This window comes from Mastigoproctus giganteus, chromosome 1, assembly GCF_048544385.1.
Source record: "Mastigoproctus giganteus isolate SK-2022 chromosome 1, ASM4854438v1, whole genome shotgun sequence".
NCBI lineage: Eukaryota > Metazoa > Arthropoda > Arachnida > Uropygi > Thelyphonidae > Mastigoproctus > Mastigoproctus giganteus.
The window spans coordinates 107,391,769-107,411,384 of NC_143575.1; the positions used below are offsets into that span (position 1 = coordinate 107,391,769).

Here is a 19,616-nt window from a genome sequence, read left to right on the forward strand (position 1 = left end):
CAATTCAGTTGTTAACATCTCTACACAAACATTTTCCCCTAATGAACTTTCTAGTCTAGAATATGGATTCAATTTTGCCATTAACAGCAATCACTGTCCAGTTAAGATGCTATGATTGAAATACAAACTAAACTTGACAACTACCCGGATAAATATCGTATCATACATGAAACCAATCCTGTTTTTAACTCCCAATTAACTAGTAAACCTAATATTCATCAACAATTAACCCACACACGAGACTTCATGAAAATTCCGAACATTATAATACAAAAGGCAGACAAAGGCGAAAAAATCGCAATCATGGACAAAAATACATATATAGAGAAAATGTTACACATCCTGTCAGATTCAACGACATACAGAGTTTACAACATGTTTAACATTAACAAACTTAAAAATAAACTTGATGGGATCCTAAGGAGACTCGGAGCCAACAAACAAATTAATTTACACACCCTCCAGAAAATAGGCATACACAGTAATATTCTTCCACATAATTTTGGAATAGTCAAACTCCATAAACAAGATTATCCTTTAAGACCTATTGTTTCCTATAAACAGTCCACCTATGCTAATCTATCCTTATTCCTTGTCAAAATTATTTCACCTTTAATGAGATTTTCTCGGTTCAGGGTTTACAATACTAAACAGGCACACGAACGTATAACTTCCATGACCATATCTGAAAACGATATTCTCGCGTCCTTCGATGTCGTCTCCCTTTACAGGATGATTCACTACCAGTGCGAAAAACTTGCAGGAGGTGTAGGGGGCACAAAGACGAATCGGAATCACATAGCATTGCAGGGTCCGAAATGCCTTCGTCATGCGGTAGAGGACGTTGAACGGGAGGTTGCGTGAACAGCGATCCCGCTGGAAGTCAGCATTTACGAACCGTTTCTGTTGAAGAAACCAAGTAGCAAAAGTCCCCTGGAGTGGATAATCCGCAGGCTCCAATGATTGGATGCGTTGCAGATGGCATGAACTCATTTGGTTTGTTGAAAGTATCCTCCATAGAGTGGATTGGGAAATACCCAATCGTTGGCCTATCGCTTGAGTACTCATACTCGGATTGCCTTCTGCAAGACGTAGGACATTCTCCTCATTGTCTGGTGTCCTCGTCGTTCACTTTCGATTCATGGTACGTCTTGTGAAACAACCAGTCTCACGTAACCTTCTGTGCACACGTGCGAAAATCGTATGATGAGGAGCATTCCTGTGCGGGAAACGTTCCTGGTACAAGCACAGAGCGGCGCGCCCGTTACAGTCCGCAGCTCCATACGCTAGGTGCATGTCGGCCGGTTCAACGTTTGAATACTCATCCATCCTACTGCCTCGGGAACCGGTTCACAAATGCTGACTTCCAGTGGGATCGCTGTTCACGCGACCTCCCGTTCAACGTCCTCTACCGCATGACGAAGGCATTTCGGACCCTGCAATGCTATGTGATTCCGATTCGTCTTTGTGCCCCCTACACCTCCTGCAAGTTTGTCGCACTGGTAGTGAATCACCCTGTATACAAACGTGCACATCGAAACCATGCTACTGGCTCTTAAAGAACTACTAATTAAAGACAACACTTTGATAAAACGTACTGACTTAAACATTAATGACATTTTAGAACTCACGTCACTGTTACTTAATGCCAAGCAATTTAAATTTCAAAATAACATCTATGAACAAATTTTCAGCCTTCCTATGGGCCTCGGTATCTCTGCCCCTTTATCCGAAATCTACCTTGCTTCTATTGAAAAAAAAAATGCTTCAACCCTTTCCCCCAGGGATTAAATTGTATATGAGATATGCGGACGACGTCCTTTTAATGGGCAACAAAACCACTATCAATACTTTATTTAACACATTTAATACAACACATGAAAGACTCAAATTTACCCTCGAAGTTGAAACCAATAATAAAATTAATTTTCTAAATCTCACTATATAGAAAATTTTGGTACATCTTTAGGCACCAAAATATACAGAAAGAACACACATACAGGTAAGTTCTTACATTACTACTCACACCATCCTCTATACATCAAAAAAGCAATTCTATACAATCAGATATATAATACTATCAAATATAGGCACACACAAACAGACCGGCGCCTCCGTAGCCAGGTGGGAAGGAGCAGCAGTGCGTAGCACATGCTTCTTGATTAGACCGGGGTTCGAGCCCGTCACCACCAAATATGGAATATGCGGAAAGGTTAGGGAATGACTACCGCATATCCCGGAGCAATATGGCCTTAGTTGCTAATGCTCCTAAAAACCAAATAACAACAAATGACAATAACACAAACAGACCTATCCGTAGAATTGCAATACCTCACCAAACAATTTATCGACAGGAAATATCCATTACAACTAATAAAAGAAACCATTACTAAAGTCCATAATAGTACTAATAACCCTAGCAAAATTAATAACCACGTGAATAAGATACACAAACCCATTATCGCCATCCCATACCCTCAATAATGTGCTAGACAACTTCAACGGGTTTTTAAGAATACAGATATCAAATTAATATTTACATCTTATAATAAATTAAGTTCTAAATTCAATTCATACAAGACAACATGTGAATATGGGACACAGGATCATAATACATTATATATTTGATTAGATGTCAATCAGATTGTCAAGCATGTTACATAGGCAGTACAACAGCAAAATTCGTGACATCAAAAATTTCTAACATGTGTGCATACTACCACTTTAATAGCTTCAAATCTGATTTATCAAGTACAGAACTAACACAATATGTTCAATCTTATAATCATAACCCACTCATCGATGGAGTGATTACAGTAGTTAAACTAAATTGCAGTTATAAAATCCTTCAAAATGAAGCCCTTGTCATTGAGTGGTTTAAGTGCCACACTTCGTTCAACATATTAAACAAAAAGATTCCAACCAACTTTTCCCCTATTTGGAATTTGGCACGTATAAAGTTTCCACGTGCACTGAAATGCATTTCGGGAACTTAACCTGTATATAACACACTCGCGTGCTCTTCCCTTCCCACTATAGCTAACCGAAGACGATTTCGAAAGTTGCTCGTGCGTGACTATTAGCTTTTTATCTCACTTTAATTTATTTTAATTAGACAACCATAGAATGGAAGGTGCACTTTCCTTTCTTAGAAAAATTTTTAAAGCTCATAACTTAGTAATTCTTAAATTTATAATTTCTTTAAATTATTAGAATCTCATAACTACTATGTACGTGGTAAAACTTTCAACCAACTAAGCAGATTACTATGAGGCGAGTGCTGAAAATTAAGCTAAGCTATATCTACGATCTAGTCATTACATCACAGCACATGACTCCTTAAAATATCATCAATTGTGTCAAATAGAAATTTCAACTAACAAATTGTGGAGAAAGATAAATTTTAAAAAAAGTTGAAATTATTTAGTTAAAGTTAATACCCACCTTCTCATATTTTCAAGTGATGACACCCCTTTCTGGCTGGCACCCAGGATGGATCGCCCCACTACCTCTCCCCTTGCTATGCCGCTGGATGTTGATATGAAAAGCCCATTAGCTGCTACGATTAATTCCCCGAATGCTTCCTATTTAGAATTTGCTGTTGGTAATATCATCAACAGTTCCAATGTATAGAATCTAAAAACTGTTTGAGACCATTATAGTCACCCTTATGAAAGCAAAAGACCTTCCTTTTACCCTTGACAGTAGTTATGTCCTCAAGTAAATCCCACATCAGCACACTGTGATCACTGCCACCCAGAGGGTCTTTTACTTGCTGGTTCTTAATGCATGAAGAATCGCTGCTGATAATCAGATCAAGAGTATCACTTTCTCTTTTTACCTCTCTAACATGCTGCTGTAGAAAACAGTTATTCAGTAAATCCAGAGAAGTCTTGCTAGTGAGTGAGTGACCAACCCACAAATTTCAGTCAATATCTGGAAAGTTAAAATCCCTTTTATAAGACATCTGATTTATTAGCCCACTCTGTTTCTCTCTATAGTTGTTTGTTATACTCATCACAGTCATTAGGTATATAATACCCTTACTCTCATTTTTGTTTTTCAAGTGCTTATGTCTCACCAAGCTGACACAACATTGCACTGGCAAACCATGTTGACTGGATGTGCTGCCTTTGATTTAATATGCTTCTTAACTAAGAGCATAACCCTCCCCCTCCTGTCCTGTCTAGACTTTCTGTGTACATTGTACTCCCTATAATGAAATTCTGCATTCCTCATGTCTGAATGGTATCATGTCTCTGATATCCCCACAATGTCTGCATTTGATTACTTAATCAGTACTTCAAATTCATCAGATTTATTTGGCTGTAGCTGTGCCAAATGTAGCAGATCAATAAATCTGTAGCTGTGCCCAAGGATGTGAAACATCCTTGGGCACAGCTACAGATTTATTGATCAGATTTATTTGGTGTGTGTGCTGTAGTTGTGCCCAAGGATGTGAAACATCCTTGGGCACAACTACAGCCAAATAAATCTGATCAGTCATGAAAAATGCATCATGGAAGTGATGTCATCTGTGGCTTTTGCCCCTGCAGTTACCACTGCAGGAAGTATGATTGCAACAGTGAAGATATTTGTTTTATAATACAAATATTTGTCAGCAATTTCTTTTTTCATCTCGCATTTTTGTTACATTCCATTGTTATTTCATAATCAATACATACAAATCAAAATACCTAAAAGAAATGTGAAGGATGTTTCACTTGGCACACACACCATTTTTTTAATCACTTTTAGTCATTATTTATTTACTGTATATTTATTTGTATCTTAATTAAAGTTATAATATGTATTTCTTTTATTTATTCAAATTATCATTTTATTTGTTGGAGAATAAAGAAGTTTTTAATGAACAGTTGCATTCGTTTCTGTTTCTAGGTTTTTGCTTATAGTCTTATATTTGTTTATATTTTCTGCAGTATATAGTTTATAAATTGTGTAGTTTTTTTGCAATTCTTGATAGTTTCTTTTTCTTGTAGGGGAATTGACGCACTTCATGAATATGTAGAAATCAAAACGGTATAGTAGCACTTTATTTTTTGTCTCTTGTTCTATTCATTTTATAGTAATTTGTTTTATTAACTATTTTACTTCCTTCATGCAAGTAGTGCAAATGGATCATTCTATGCATAATGCAATATGAGTGGCAGGGTGATTTTGGCACATATTTTATTATATCTGTTAAATTCTATGAAAGAACTTTATAATTTATGGATAAATTCTGTTATACCCAGCAGGTGTGCAGGTGACATTGGTAGTAAAAATCAGTACTTCTGAACTATGTCTTTATCTGTCTTTCATTATTTTCTTTCGAATAAGATTAGTAAAAATAGAGCTGCAAGGCTCGACTTCTAACTTCTACGTTGTTACAATATATTTAAAAGAGTAAGAGATTACCTCAATCTTTGCATAGAATGCTTCCAGGTCAATGCTCTCCAAATGTAATAAATAAAATAAAATAAACAGATAAAATAATTTAATGAATTCTTTCGCTCATAGAGATATGACCGATTCGACGTACAACGGAATCGAAATCCAAGAGTCACCCCACCCCCGACCCTGAAACACATCAAACCAACTCAGCAAGACCATGAATGTGAGAAGACATTGTGTCAGAATAAATAATTAAAATCGGAAAACCGCTTACAAGAATAAATAATTAAAAACGCAGTTAAAAATTAAAATCACGATTAAAAATTTGGACAAACACACAAATTAAAAGAAATTCACAGCTTTTCCCTTCTTTAAGCAGACAACACTTTTCGACTGATTGCCGTGTTCACAGGATGGAAATATCGCAAAGTGTGTGTGTTAGGCTCTTAAATGGAGAAATTATTTGTATTGATGCACACGTAAAAAAGACCAAAAATCCGAAATTAGGTAAGGACATTGCACACTAATAAAATTTTCATATAGTTTCATTTCAAGAGTTTCAGCGACCAATAATTTTATGTAATTATGTTGTATGCTTAAAATTTTCACTTCATCAAATAGGAACATGTGACCTTCATTAACGGCTTGAAAGGCCAATTCTGACATGGTTGCATGCAATGTGCAGACTGAAGCAGCGTGTTGCTTCACACATAAATCTAAAGTACAAGTCGACCCTTCATACAATAAATCGCACTGACTACAAGAAATCTTGTATACAAGATCATTTACCTGTACCGAGAAAAAAGGAAGAACTGTGTGATTTTTCAAAATATTGTGGAGCTTCTGCATAGGCCTGGCCATAATTTTGAATTCTGTATTTTTAAAGAGTTTATTGAGTTGCTTGTACCATTGTTCAACATATGGTATAGAAATAAAGTGTTTTTTATTGGTTTTATTAATAGGTGTTGTATTTTCTGTCTTATTTTTATCTTGTAATCTGATGTGATTTATAATGGAGAGAGGATAGCCACTATTTAAAAACCTGTTGGTTAGTATATCAATTTCTAAATATAAGGTGGGTTCAGAAGTAGAATATTTGTAAGTGTTAAAGAGACTGGGGCAGCACATAACACAAATCCAGCTTACATACATTCTGCTCCATCACATTATACATATAATGAGGCAACATATAAACAAGTTACTAATCAGTCTTCATACGCATTATCTGAGGATCAGATCTCACTCCTTTCAAAGGGACTGAATTTTAATTTAACCCCTCATAAACTCCCTAAGAAGTAATTTGTGATTTATTTTGAGTTTGGTCTCTGCAACATTCTGCAAAAAGACTTATTGGTCCAGCAAGTCAATCAGGTAGTTAATAACTCCAAACATCTGCAGTTACCCAGATTAAATAAAAATGAAGTTATAGCATTGTGTAATCTTAGAGGAAACAAAGATATTGTCATCCAAAGAGCAGATAAAGGGGACACAGCAGTTATTCTGAATAAATTGGACTATATTAGCAAATTGGACTCTATTATATCGGACAGTTCCACCTGCAGGGAGATAGACCCGTCTATATTTACGAATTTAGTAAACCGGTATAAAAAAAGCCCTAACTGCATACTGTAAGAGTGATTTTATTTCTAGCCCAATTAAAAGAGCTGAAAGATAAGACTTATAATATTCCTGTACCTTTCGGACAAGTTAACTTCACAAACCCGGTTTTCCTATATGCCCAATTGTATCATACAAAAATTCAGTGTTTTCACACTTAGCTGCACACATATATAACATCATAAAACTGTTTAGACAGATGATAAAATTTAGTATAATAAACTATGACACTCTAATTAATAGCATTAGCAAGGGCACATGATACAAGAAAGCAAGCTTATGTAGCATTAGCCAAAACACACATACACCACACACCACACACACACACCCCACCCACACACCCACACACACCTCCTTCTCATTTCACTCATCCACCCGCTCCAAATGTTTGTCTAGTTCTGCCTTGAATCTGTTTAAGCTATCCACTTCGACAACGACAGATGGAAGTTTGTTCCAGCAATCAATCACCCGCTGGCTAAAGGCAAACATCCTCAATTTGAATTTATGCCCTCTCAGGCGATTATTCTGAGCAAGAGGAAGAATCCCATCAGCATTGAGCATGCTCAACCCATTCAAGGCTTTATACACCTCAATCAGATCACTTTGCAGGTGCCTAGTCTCCAGACACTGTAATTTGCAAAACTTAAGCCTTTCTTCGTAAGTGCAATCTTTTGTTCCATTCACTAATCTTGTTGCCGTTCTCTGCACTCGTTCCAACAGCTCTACATCCTTCTTAAAATGAGGCCTCCAGACCTGTATACAGTACTCAATGTGTGGCCTGACCAGTGCCTTATACAAGGGGATAATCACCTCCTTATCCTTGCTAGAAAAATTCCTGTATATCATTGACCACCATGAGCTACTCTTGCAGACGGTCTGCACTGCTCAGAAAACTTCATATCTGCCTGCACAATTACCCCCAGGTCCTTTTCACTCCCTACCTCTGTCAGTGTAGTACCACACAGTTGATACATTACTCTGGGTTACTGCTTCCCATATACAGTACTTTACATTTGTCAATGTTAAACTTCAGTTGCCACCTCTCGGTTAAATCTCAAATGTTAAACTTTTTTTAAATGTTAAAACGGTTCACTTAAGAGGTTCATAATATTTAACCAGTTCTTTAACACTTACAAATATTCTACTTGTGAACCCACCTTATATTTAGAAATTGATATACTAACCAACAGGTTTTTAAATAGAGGCTATCCTCTCTCCATTATAAATCAAATCAGATTACAAGCTAAAAATAAGACAGAAAATACGACACCTATTAATAAAACCAATAAAAAACACTTTTTTATTTCTATACCATATGCCGAACAATGGTACAAGCAACTCAGCAGTGCGTAGCACATGCTTCTTGATTAGACCGGGATTCGAGCCCGTGACCACAAAATACGGAGGATGCGGAAAGGTCAGGGAATGACCACCGCATATCCCCGGAGCAATATGGCCTTAGTTGCTAATGCTCCTAAAAACCAAATAACAAACAAACAAACAACAACAAGCAACTCAATAAACTCTTTAAAAATACAGAATTCAAAATTATAGCCAGGCCTATGCAGAAGCTCCACAATATATTGAAAAATCACTTAGATAGTATGAATCAGAGCTGTAATGCTCAATACGTTCTACTTTAATATTAATATGTGTAAAATAATAAGAGGAATTTACCTCAGTATAGTACATAGAACACTTCCGTATGATAATCTCCAAAAATTAAAACGAAAAAATCTAAAAACTTACATTAGAGTAAAAAAATAATTAATTATTAATTATTTTTTACTCTAATGTAAGTTTTTCGATATTTTCGTTTTAATTTCTGGAGAGTATCATATGGAAGTGTTCTATGTACTATATTGAGGTAATCTCCTATTATTATTTTACAAATTGAAAAATCACATAGTTTTTCCTTCTTGTAGTCAGTGCAATTCATCGTATGAAGGGTCGACTCGTTGTACTTTAGATTTACACATGAAGCAACATGGCATCAGAATTGGCCTTTCATGCCGTCAATGGAGGTCACGTATTCCTATTCGATGAAGTGAAAATTTTAAGCATACAATATAATTATATTGAAACACTTGAATTTCGAATTTCTGGTCTTTTTTATGCATGCGTCAATACAAATAATCTCTTCATTTAAGAGCCTAACTCGTAAGTGGTTTTCTGATTTTAATTATTTATTCTGACACAATGTCTTCTCACATTCATGGTCTTGCTGAGTTGGTTTGATGTGTGTCGTGGTCAGGGGAGCTCTCGGCTTTCGATTCCGTTGTACATCGAATCAGTCATATCTCTATGAGTGAAAAAATTCGTTAAATTATTTTTATCCGTTTATTTTATTTTATTTTATTTGTTACATTTGGAGAGCATTTATTGGAAGCATTCTATGCAAAATTGAGGTAATCGCTTACTCTTTTAAATATATTATTTTCTTCCATGCTAGATATTTTCCTGTTAGATTTTTAGTTCTAGGTGGTGAGAGCCCTCTTTATTTTAATGCTTGTTTGACGCTGTTGATCCACTTCCTTTGGTTTGTCTGTGAGCCTGTTACCGTTTATTATCTGTTTACCTCATTATCTGTTATTCATTACCTCAAATATCTGTTTAGCTAATCTTCCTTTTTCCCATTCTTTCTACAGGCCCATACTTCCTTTGGGCCTATGAAAAGTTTACTTTTCATTGCTTGATAATTTGTTACTCCAAGATTTTTTCTTATTTGCTAATTTGTAATGTCTTGCCATTGCTTCCATCGGTTCCATTATTTTTTGCTTGCTTACTTATTTATTTTTTACGTTACTTACTCATTTTTGAAGTAAAAAAACTTAAAAAAAAAAAACCTCATTTTTGAAGATTCTAATTTTTGATTAATTGCTTTATGTCTTACTCAGTTCTCACCTTCATAGAGAACTGGGTAAGGCTTCAAAACTGTGTTGTAAGCTACCAATTTTGCTGTTTTGGTAAAATGTGCGCAATTAGCAACAGAATCTCTTTTTTCTTTTTTTTTCTGCAAATGTGTTTGTTTAACTGACTTTCTGTATTATTTACTGTATTCTTTATATCCATGTTTGATCTTCCATTATCATTAAAAACTTTCTAGATAATACACAAAATGACTTCTTGTTTCAGTTTTTGGTTATTTTGTCTATATTATATTCTTCTTGTCTCTTATAACCTTTATAACTTTTGTGTTTGTGCAACTAATTTTCATGCCAAATTCCCTACAATGTTTGTCTGCTTTATTCAGCGATTCCTGAAAATTTTGTAGTCTAAATTTTTGTAGCCTGCAAAATCAAAATATCATCTGCATATAATAATCATCTAGTTTTTACATTTCTCACTTTCAGTTTTGTTTGCCAGTTACATTCTTTTATTAAATGGTCCATCAGCCTATTGGTAACTCTAGGACAGTGGTTTTCGATCGTTTTTTTAAAAATGGCACCCCTAAGTAATTTATTTTATTTTGCGGCCCCCCCAGTCAATTTTCTGCCTGTTAGATCTGATTCTCTCTCTGTATATGTCTAATATTAAAAAAAATATGTTGTATGATAGTTATTACAATAACATAACTATAAACAAAATTACAATTCATAATACAAATTATATATATAATAATTTTATTCTTTATATAGAGGTACTAAGTAAACATCAATTATAGATCACCACAAAATTAAAAAGATACCATACACCTTTTTATTATGAAATAAATATATAAATTTAAAAATAATAATAAGTTTAAGTAACTTAAACCCAAATTACATGGCACCCCTGGAATGTTGTTGTGGCACCCTAAGGTGCCGTGGCATCCTGGTTGAAAACCACTGCTCTAGGAGGTATGTGGATCGGGTAGATCTGGATCTCACTGCCCCTATTATGTGATCAGAAGGACTCGAGTAGTGTGTATGCAGGAAGCAATGTCAAGGCCACATTTTTTATACCTGTAAGTTATGATAGTAATTACCATTTTTAATAGGCTTAAAAGAAGTTGACGGTCATTTCCAATCTCAAATCCTCTATATATCTTTGTATTATACATTTCTGTAATAATAGTATTATTTCAGATTTTCTATAGTAAAATGGTTAATTTGAAGTTCAAAGGACCAAAATACACCCATTTCTGTTTAAATGTGGTTGAAGTATGCATATAAGCTCAGAACATGTCAGTATTAATTAATGGAGAAATTTTTAGCCAGATACTCTCTTATCCCTTGAGTAGTTGCGTGACCTTTTTTGACACTATTAATCAATACCAGATGACTACTGTCATTCAGTTTAAAGATTCATTTTTGCACTTGTGGATTACTTTCTTTGTGTTTTTTTTTTTTTTTTCATTATAATCTCATAATAAATGTATTTGGTAATCTATTCAGTTTTAAGTTTCTCAGAAAAAAATCCCCAAAGTGGTGGCACCCCTTGTTGAAATAGAGCTGGTGTGCTACTTCTAACAGGGGTCAACTTTCTTTTTAATTTCTAGAAAAAGTTTATGGATTTTTTTTTAAAGCCTGGGTTATACCAATATTTTATCTTTTTTTTAATGAATTGTAATACTTATTGCATATAATTTTTTAGCTTGTTTTGGGGGAGAGGTCATCTGGATCAAGCAATAATCTGGATTAGTGAAGCAAAAGATTGCCATAAAAGACAAAAAACTTAGAACACAAATAAATAGAAAATTTATAGAAGATTTAATAAAAAAATAAATAAATAAAAACTATAAAAAGACAATACATTTATCCATTGATAGAAGACAAAGTTGTACAGCAGGCTTTCGATTAACCGGGACACTTCAAGACTCTAAAGTTAAAAAAAAATAATAAATGTCCACCAGAAATCATAAAATTCAAGTAATAAATAGAAAGGTATAAACAGATGTTTTGCAAGTCATAAATAAGTGACAAGAAGCGGCATTATAAGTCTTGATTGGGAGATGAATGTACCTATTATCCCACAATCCCTGCTGTCTTTACACCCACTGCACAAAAAAACAATGGAACAAGAACAAATTTTTAGTTTGTTTTAGTGTGTCGCATGGATTGTTGTGCTCTGTCACACCACAAAAAGACAAATTTTGTTTCATTATTTATGTCAATTTTTTTTGTAGTAAATATATACATGTATATATATTTTTGTTTAGCAATCGCGAAAATGATGGGTAAATGCAAAAGAGTTGTGCTTTCAATTGAACAAAAACTTGAAATTATTCAAAAGTTTGAAAATGGTGCATCCATTATAAATCTTTAATGAACCATTATGATGTTGGTAACTAAACCATACGCGACATTGTAAAAAATAAAGGGAAGCTATTAGATTTTGCAGTCACATCTGATAGCATTAAAGGCATGCTTATCAGAAAAGTAATGAAACTGTCTTCATACAGGGACCTCGACAAGGCAGTGGTGTTGTAGTATAGCCAACAATTACATAAACCCATAATATATAAAATATGTTAAACCCATAACATATAAAATATGTTAAACCCATAACATATAAAATATGTTAAACCCATAACATATATACATATAAAGAAGTACGCAAATGAAGCAATATAAGCAATTACACCCATCCGACTCAGTCAACGACAATACTGAACAACGTGCGAGACAATGTGATGTATGTTCCATCTCTCTCTCTGCACAGTCAGAGTGACTCATCTGCCCTCCTAAATCCCATCTGTCTTTCAAAATACAGTACAGTACTCAACTGTGAATGAAAATTTTCATATTTCGATCAAGATTATCCAATATCCGGATTAAGTGTAATCTAATTAGCTAGGGTTTACTGTATTTCAATTTGGTAGTTCTAACTTGGTACAGGCCTATCTTACCCCTAGACAAACAAGGCAATTGCCTAGGGTCCTTAAAATCATGGGACCCAGTCCTCTCAAATCATAAAATACACTTTATTTACAATTCAAAAAACACAAAATTCCACCATAGTGCCCTCTGCTGCTTTAAGGTTCTTGCAGCAGCATAGTGCCTCTGCTGCTGCAAGAACCTTAAAACTATGGATAAGGAGATGCCAATTGTTCTTCCTCAGCGATTACAGCTGCACAAAACACCTTCTTCAGAAGCTTTCAGAGTTACCTTCATATTCATTCCTTGACTTGGCGCATTATAGCCTTAGATGCTAATGCGCCATAAAACTCTAAAACAAACAAACAAACAATCATATTCATTCCACACAATTTTGCATTAGCCATTGGTGAGCCTGCTGGAATCTAAATAAGTGCACGAACCGAGTTATTGCTATGTGTGTGTGTGAATGCTTCTATATACCAGTGGCATTATTGGGCTTTAGCCCAGGGGCCCCATGACCCCATATATTCTTTTCATCAGTCTTTGAATGCGCCATTGGTGCCATGACCTCACAAAATGGCACCAAAACCTATTCATTTATCGTTATTATTATTAATCCAAAAACATTAAATGTCATTTCATAATAAACATTTTTATAGGGGCCCCAAAAATACTTTTGCCTAGGGCCTCCATATCCTCAAGTTAGGCTCTGCTTGGTATTTGCATAGTTGTAAATTTTTATGGTGTTAGTTCCACTACTTTGAGAGTAATAACATTGCATGACTTCTATTTGAATGATTCAATTGCTCCTTTTCTCTCTAAGTTTCTTTTCATCCTTTTTTTATGACATTTTGGCTTGTTCTTCTAGAAACTATTTCATTGTTATATCTTCCTTTTTATAATTTTTGAAAATAATAAGTGCTCTGTTCATCTTATTTCACATCACATAGGAATTATTTGCAATTGTAATGTAATTGTATTTGCATTTTACCTCAGGAAATCACATTCATACTGACTAGTCACACTTTAATTTTGGATTTAACAACCTTTATAGTTCTGTTGCCTTTTTATATCTACAGGACTTCACTGCCTTGCTTTATATTAGCATTAGCATTAGTAGAGGCATATGATGCAAGAAAGCAAGCTTATTCAGCATCAGCCAAAAAAAAAAAAAAAAAAAGCACAACCCCTACTCCGATTTCACCCCTCCGTTCCTTCGAAATACCTGTCCAGCTGAGCCTTAAATTTGTTTAGGCTATCAACTTCAACAAGTGATGGAAGTCTATTCCACAAACCAACTGCCCGCTGGCTAAAGGCAAATTTCCGCACATCTATCCGACATCCGTCCTTCCTCAATTTGAATTTATGCCCTCTCAGGTGATTATTCTGAGCAAGAGGAAGAATCCCATCGGCATTGAGCATGCTCAAGCCATTCAAAGCCTTATACACCTCTATCAGATCACCTCGCCGATGCCTAGTCTCCAGACTCTGTAATTTGCAAAACTTAAGCCTTTCTTCGTAAGAACAACCCTTTGTTCCATTCACTAATCTTGTTGCCCTTCTCTGTACTCATTCCAGCAGCTCTACATCCTTCTTGAAATGAGGTCTCCAGACCTGTATACAGTACCCAAGGTGTGGCCTGACCAATGCCTTATACAAGGGAATAATCACATCCCTATCCCTGCTAGAAAAATTCCTGTATATCATTGACAAGACACCATGAGCTACTCTTGCAGCTCATCTGCACTGCTCAGAGAACTTCATATCTGCCTGCACAATTACCCCCAGGTCCTTTTCATTCTCTACCACTGTCAGCGTAGTACCACAGAGTTGATACATTGATCTGGGGTTACTGTTTCCCATATGTAGTACTTTACATTTGTCAATGTTAAACTTCATTTGCCACCTCTCAGCCCATCTGCTCAACCTTTCCAGATCCTGTTGCAGCAGCATAGCATCAGTAGTGTCCTTAACAACCCTGCCAACCTTTGTATCGTCTGCAAACTTGGACATTAAGCTTGATATACCATCATCTATATCATTTATAAATACAGAAAACAACAATGGACCCAACACTGAACCCTGAGGAACTCCACTAATAACATTAGTCCACGTTGAGCAGTGTCCATAGATTACCACTCTCTGTCTTCTGCCACTCAACCATCCCTTTATCCATAGCAGCAATTTGCCTCCAATGCCACACTGCTCCAATTTGTGCAGCAGTCTTCCATGCGCAACAGTATCAAAAGCCTTTCTAAGATCCAAATATATAATATCAAAGTTATTCCCTGCATCCAGTTCTTTTGTGACTACATCATAGTATCCAATCAAATTGGTCAGACAAGACCTGCCCTTAACAAAACCATGCTGTGTCTGAGCTATAACTGAATTCTTGTCCAGATGATCCTGCAGTGCTTCTTTAACCAGTGCCTCCATTAATTTTCCTGGAACCGAAGTTAAACTAACAGGTCTGTAATTACTTGTGTCAGCCTTTGACCTCCTTTGTGAATTGGGGTTACATTTGCACATCTCCAGTCTATGGGTACCTCCCCTGAGTCCAAAGAAGCTCTCATTATTATGGCTAGGGGTTTGCTTACTTCCTTTGCTGCCTCCTTTAATATAACTGGATAGATCCCATCCACCCCGGGTGCCTTTTTTATGTTTATCCTCAACAATTTCTCTTCCACTTTCCTCTCAGTTATTAGAAAATCATCTAGCTCACTGCCAATGTTTACTTCACCTACGACATTCCCCTTCCTGAATAACTCCTCATGTGTGAATGTAGATGCAAAATACTCGTTTAGATTGTCAGCCACCTGAGCAGGATCCTCAACTGTTGAACCATCAACATCCAGTGGACCAATCTGATTCATCCCTTTCCTTCTTGAGTTTAAATAGGTAAAGAACTCTTTTCTGTTTTTCTTTGCATCCTTTGCCAAGGATTTCTCATAATCTGCCTTTGCCTGCCTAATCTCCTTTGTGACTTGGTTACAGACCAACTTATATCTATCATAGGCTTCCATGTCACCCATTCATTTGTATGTATCCCATGCATTTTTCTTCTCTGCCATATGTCTCATTAGTTCATCTGACAACCATTTAGGCCTGAACCTTGAACAATATTTCTTGGTTGGTATGTAAAGCCTGGTAGCTTCCAAGATTAGTTCCTTGAATGCTTCCCATTTTGAATTTGCTGTTGGTAACATCATCAGTTGGTCCCACTGTATAGAATTTAAATACTGTCTCAGCCCATCATAGTCGCCTTTACGAAAGCAAAAACCCTTCCCTTTACCTCTGATGGTAGTTACCTCCTTGAGTAAATCCCACTTCAGCACACTGTGATCACTGCCACCCAGCGGTTCCCTTATCTGCAGATTCTTAATGCATGAAGAATCACTACTGATAATCAGATCAAGAGTATTACTCCCTCTAGTTGCCTCCCGAACATGCTGGTGTAGAAAACAATCATCCAATAAATCCACAAAAGCCTTGCTAGTTTGTGAGTGAGCAACCCACAAATTCCAGTCAATATCTGGGAAATTAAAATCCCCCATTATAAGACTCTCTGATTTACTGGCTCATTCTATTTCCCTGTATACAGTATCTTATTATACTCATCAGAGTCATTAGGCCTATAGCACACTCCTACTCTCAATTTTGATTTACCCATGCTTATGTCACACCAAACTGACTCGACACTGCCCTGTCCATCGATGTCGACTGGCTTCACTTCCTTGGATTTTATGTGTTTTTTAACTAATAGCATAACCCCTCCTCCCTTCCTATCCTGTCTATCCTTTCTGTAGACGTTGTACTCCCCAAATTCCAGTTCTGCATTCCTTATATCTGTGTGACACCATGTCTCTGATATCCCAACAATATCTGCCTTTGATGTTTTGAGCAAAATCTCAAATTCATCAAATTTATTTACTAAACTCCTAGCATTGGTGTATACGCAAGTATACATGCACCTGTTTCTATTCTTAGCTACCCTAACACAGCCCATGTGTTTACTTGTACCGCAATGACTTCCAGCAGTCTCTGAAATATCCTGCATATTGTTTTTCAGGCTTCTGCTCATTCCAATAGAAGCAGTGCAAGAATCTCTTTCACCTCTGCCAGTGGCTACTGTTAATCTATTTGTCTTTGTCTCCCCCCAAGCTAGCAGTTTTCCGACCCGCCTAACACTGCCTCGATAGCATCAGCAAATATTCTTGCACCCTTTCTATTTAAGTGTATCCTATCCCTGTAGAAGCAATCTCTCCTGTTAACATATCTTGGATATGTTAACTGATAACATATTAACCTGATAACATATCTTGGATATACTTTGAATTTACCATCCTGACTTGCAACTGTCCTTAAACAGTCTCCAGCATTCTTTTCACCAGTCATTACTATGGCTTTAACACCATTTTTCACCCTTGACAACTTATTCTGTCTGTTGTCTCTTTCAGATAACAAATATTGTCAAATTTATTTCAGGATATCACAGTGCTTTTGACGTTTTATTATCTAACATGTTGTGCAGTTTTTAATTCTGCTACTTTATGATATCTCCTGTATGACACCTTGCATAGTCTTCTTCTTTTGGATTTTCTCAGAATTTAACTTCTGGAATTTTCTATCACAATTTTCTAATTGTCTTTAACAGTTTTTTCATCTCCAGGACTATTACGTATCTCCTGGATTTTCTTAGAATTCACCATCCAGAACCTTTTTCAAGCAAGCTCTAGTTTCAGTCAGCTCTCTTTTCAGTTGATTAATCACTTTTCCTTGGCCCCATAAACCATGCTATCCTTTTAATTTTCATTCAAATGTTTAACTAGTTGAACTTTTATATGTATTAAACTAAAACTGCTATAGAGAGAGCACTCATTCTTCCTTCTATGTGCATAGGTCTCTTATGTCCGAATTTTACTTCATATATATTATTTCCAACTTCCAGCAAATTCACAAATGTGTCTCCTTTTCTGCTACTGTTCTATGTCAAATTTCGTCTACTGGTATTATATAGCTCTACTGTACGTTTTTCTGCCTTAAAGGAAACACACTGCAATTCTCGGAAATTCAGGGTATTTACTGTCTCTGCTTTTTATTTAAAATTGAATATTTCTCTTTAAATTATTTCATTTTATATTTTTGGCTTTGTATTTTCAGCATTCCAAAAATATTTTTTTTTTTCTCCAAAACACATATATTACAGGCATATGGTAGCTTCCTATTCTACTAACACTCACTCAGCCAGGGCCCTCTCTAAAAGGTTTGGTCTTTACGCCTCTAGCTTACCCAAGTATCCTTTAAATTCTCTTTACTTTATATATCTTTTTGCTTTTTACTCTTTCTTCTTCCATTAATAGAGCTATTAGTGAGGACAATATGGACACTATTACTTTAGCTCTTCTATACTATCTTCGCCTCTTTTATTTCACTACTTTTCCCTTCCTTACCATGCTTTATTGCTTCCTTACCATTTGCCATGCTTCCTTACCATTTGCCTGCTTCTTTATCTATTTTTGACATACAAAATTACTTTTTTATCAAATCTTTACTCACATATTATTTATGTCACCAACTTCAGATTTGACTTTTTCCTTACACACTTGTATTTATTTATTTTTATTTTATCTTATCTCTTACTTAATTACCTTAATTTAATTACAAACACTGCGTCGGGACTACCCTACTTATTTTTATGGTAGATTTATTGTTTTCACCCTCATTTTTAGTAAAAAAAATTTTTTTTTCATGCACTCTTTTTTGATTTCCTTTTAATATTTTTCTTCCATAACTGTACATATGCATAGAAATGCAGTTTATTGATACATAATCAGGTGTAGTCCCCTAATGAAATACCTGCATTATGTATCAATCTTTAATAGCATGCATCAAATATTTCAAATATTTTAACCTTTATTTTTCTTTCCTTATTATTAGGTTTTTATAACATCAAATTATTTTCCCACTTTCAATTTGATGCTTGCTACGTCTTTCCAATTTATTAATCATTATTGTATTTTTTTTTCTCGCTTTTAGCTTCTTTCATTTTAAATTGGCTTATTAATTCAGCATTTTTAATTTCGGATAATTCAATGCATCATTTAGGTTCTTCATATTCTTTCCCTATCTCCCACCTTAATTTTTCTATATCCTACTATCCTTTTCCTACTAGTTTTGGCATCTTGTGTTCGTTACAGTTCCATTTGTTTGCTGTTTGTTTGTTTATTTGGTTTTTTAGGAGCATTAGCAACTAAGGCCATATTGCTTCGGGGATATGCGGTGGTCATTCCCTGACCTTTCTGCATCCTCCGTATTTGGTGATCACGGGCTTGAACCCCTGTCTAATCAAGAAGCGTGTGCTATGCACTGCTGCTCCTGCCCACCTGGCTACGGAGGCGCCCCATTTGTTTGCACTTTATCTCTTGCTTTATTACTTCAAGCTGAAATATATACTTTTATATCCTTTGCTGCTGCTTAGCTCACTTAGGTGCAATTGCCATATAACCTTTTTAACTTTTAAAACATAATTTACCTATATCTCCGTATTTGTCACTTTTGCTCATTTTACTGAAACTATATATGCCCATGAACTATATATTCAAACTGTATATGCCCACCAAATACGGAGGATGCGGAAAGGTCAGGGAATGACCACCGCATATTCCCTGAGCAATATGGCATTAGTTGCTAATGCTCCTAAAAACCAAATAACAAACAAACAAACTATATATAAATATATATAGTAGATGTTTTTTTTTTTTTTTTTTTTAGCTTCCATTTTCAAAATTTATTTAAAATTTGACA

At 35.5% G+C, this 19,616-nt stretch overlaps 1 protein-coding gene across 4 annotated transcripts in view; it reads left to right on the forward strand.

Annotated features, from left to right (window-relative positions):
* Positions 1 to 19,616, forward strand: part of LOC150091083 (aldehyde dehydrogenase 1A1-like) — a 159,892-nt gene that overhangs the window by 122,259 nt on the left and 18,017 nt on the right. For all 4 annotated transcript variants that reach the window (XM_090374107.1, XM_090374090.1, XM_090374098.1 and 1 more), the window contains exon 11: positions 5,001 to 5,040. In XM_090374107.1, coding sequence (XP_090230233.1) covers positions 5,001 to 5,040 — 40 coding nt within the window. The remainder of the gene's footprint in view (positions 1 to 5,000; positions 5,041 to 19,616) is intronic.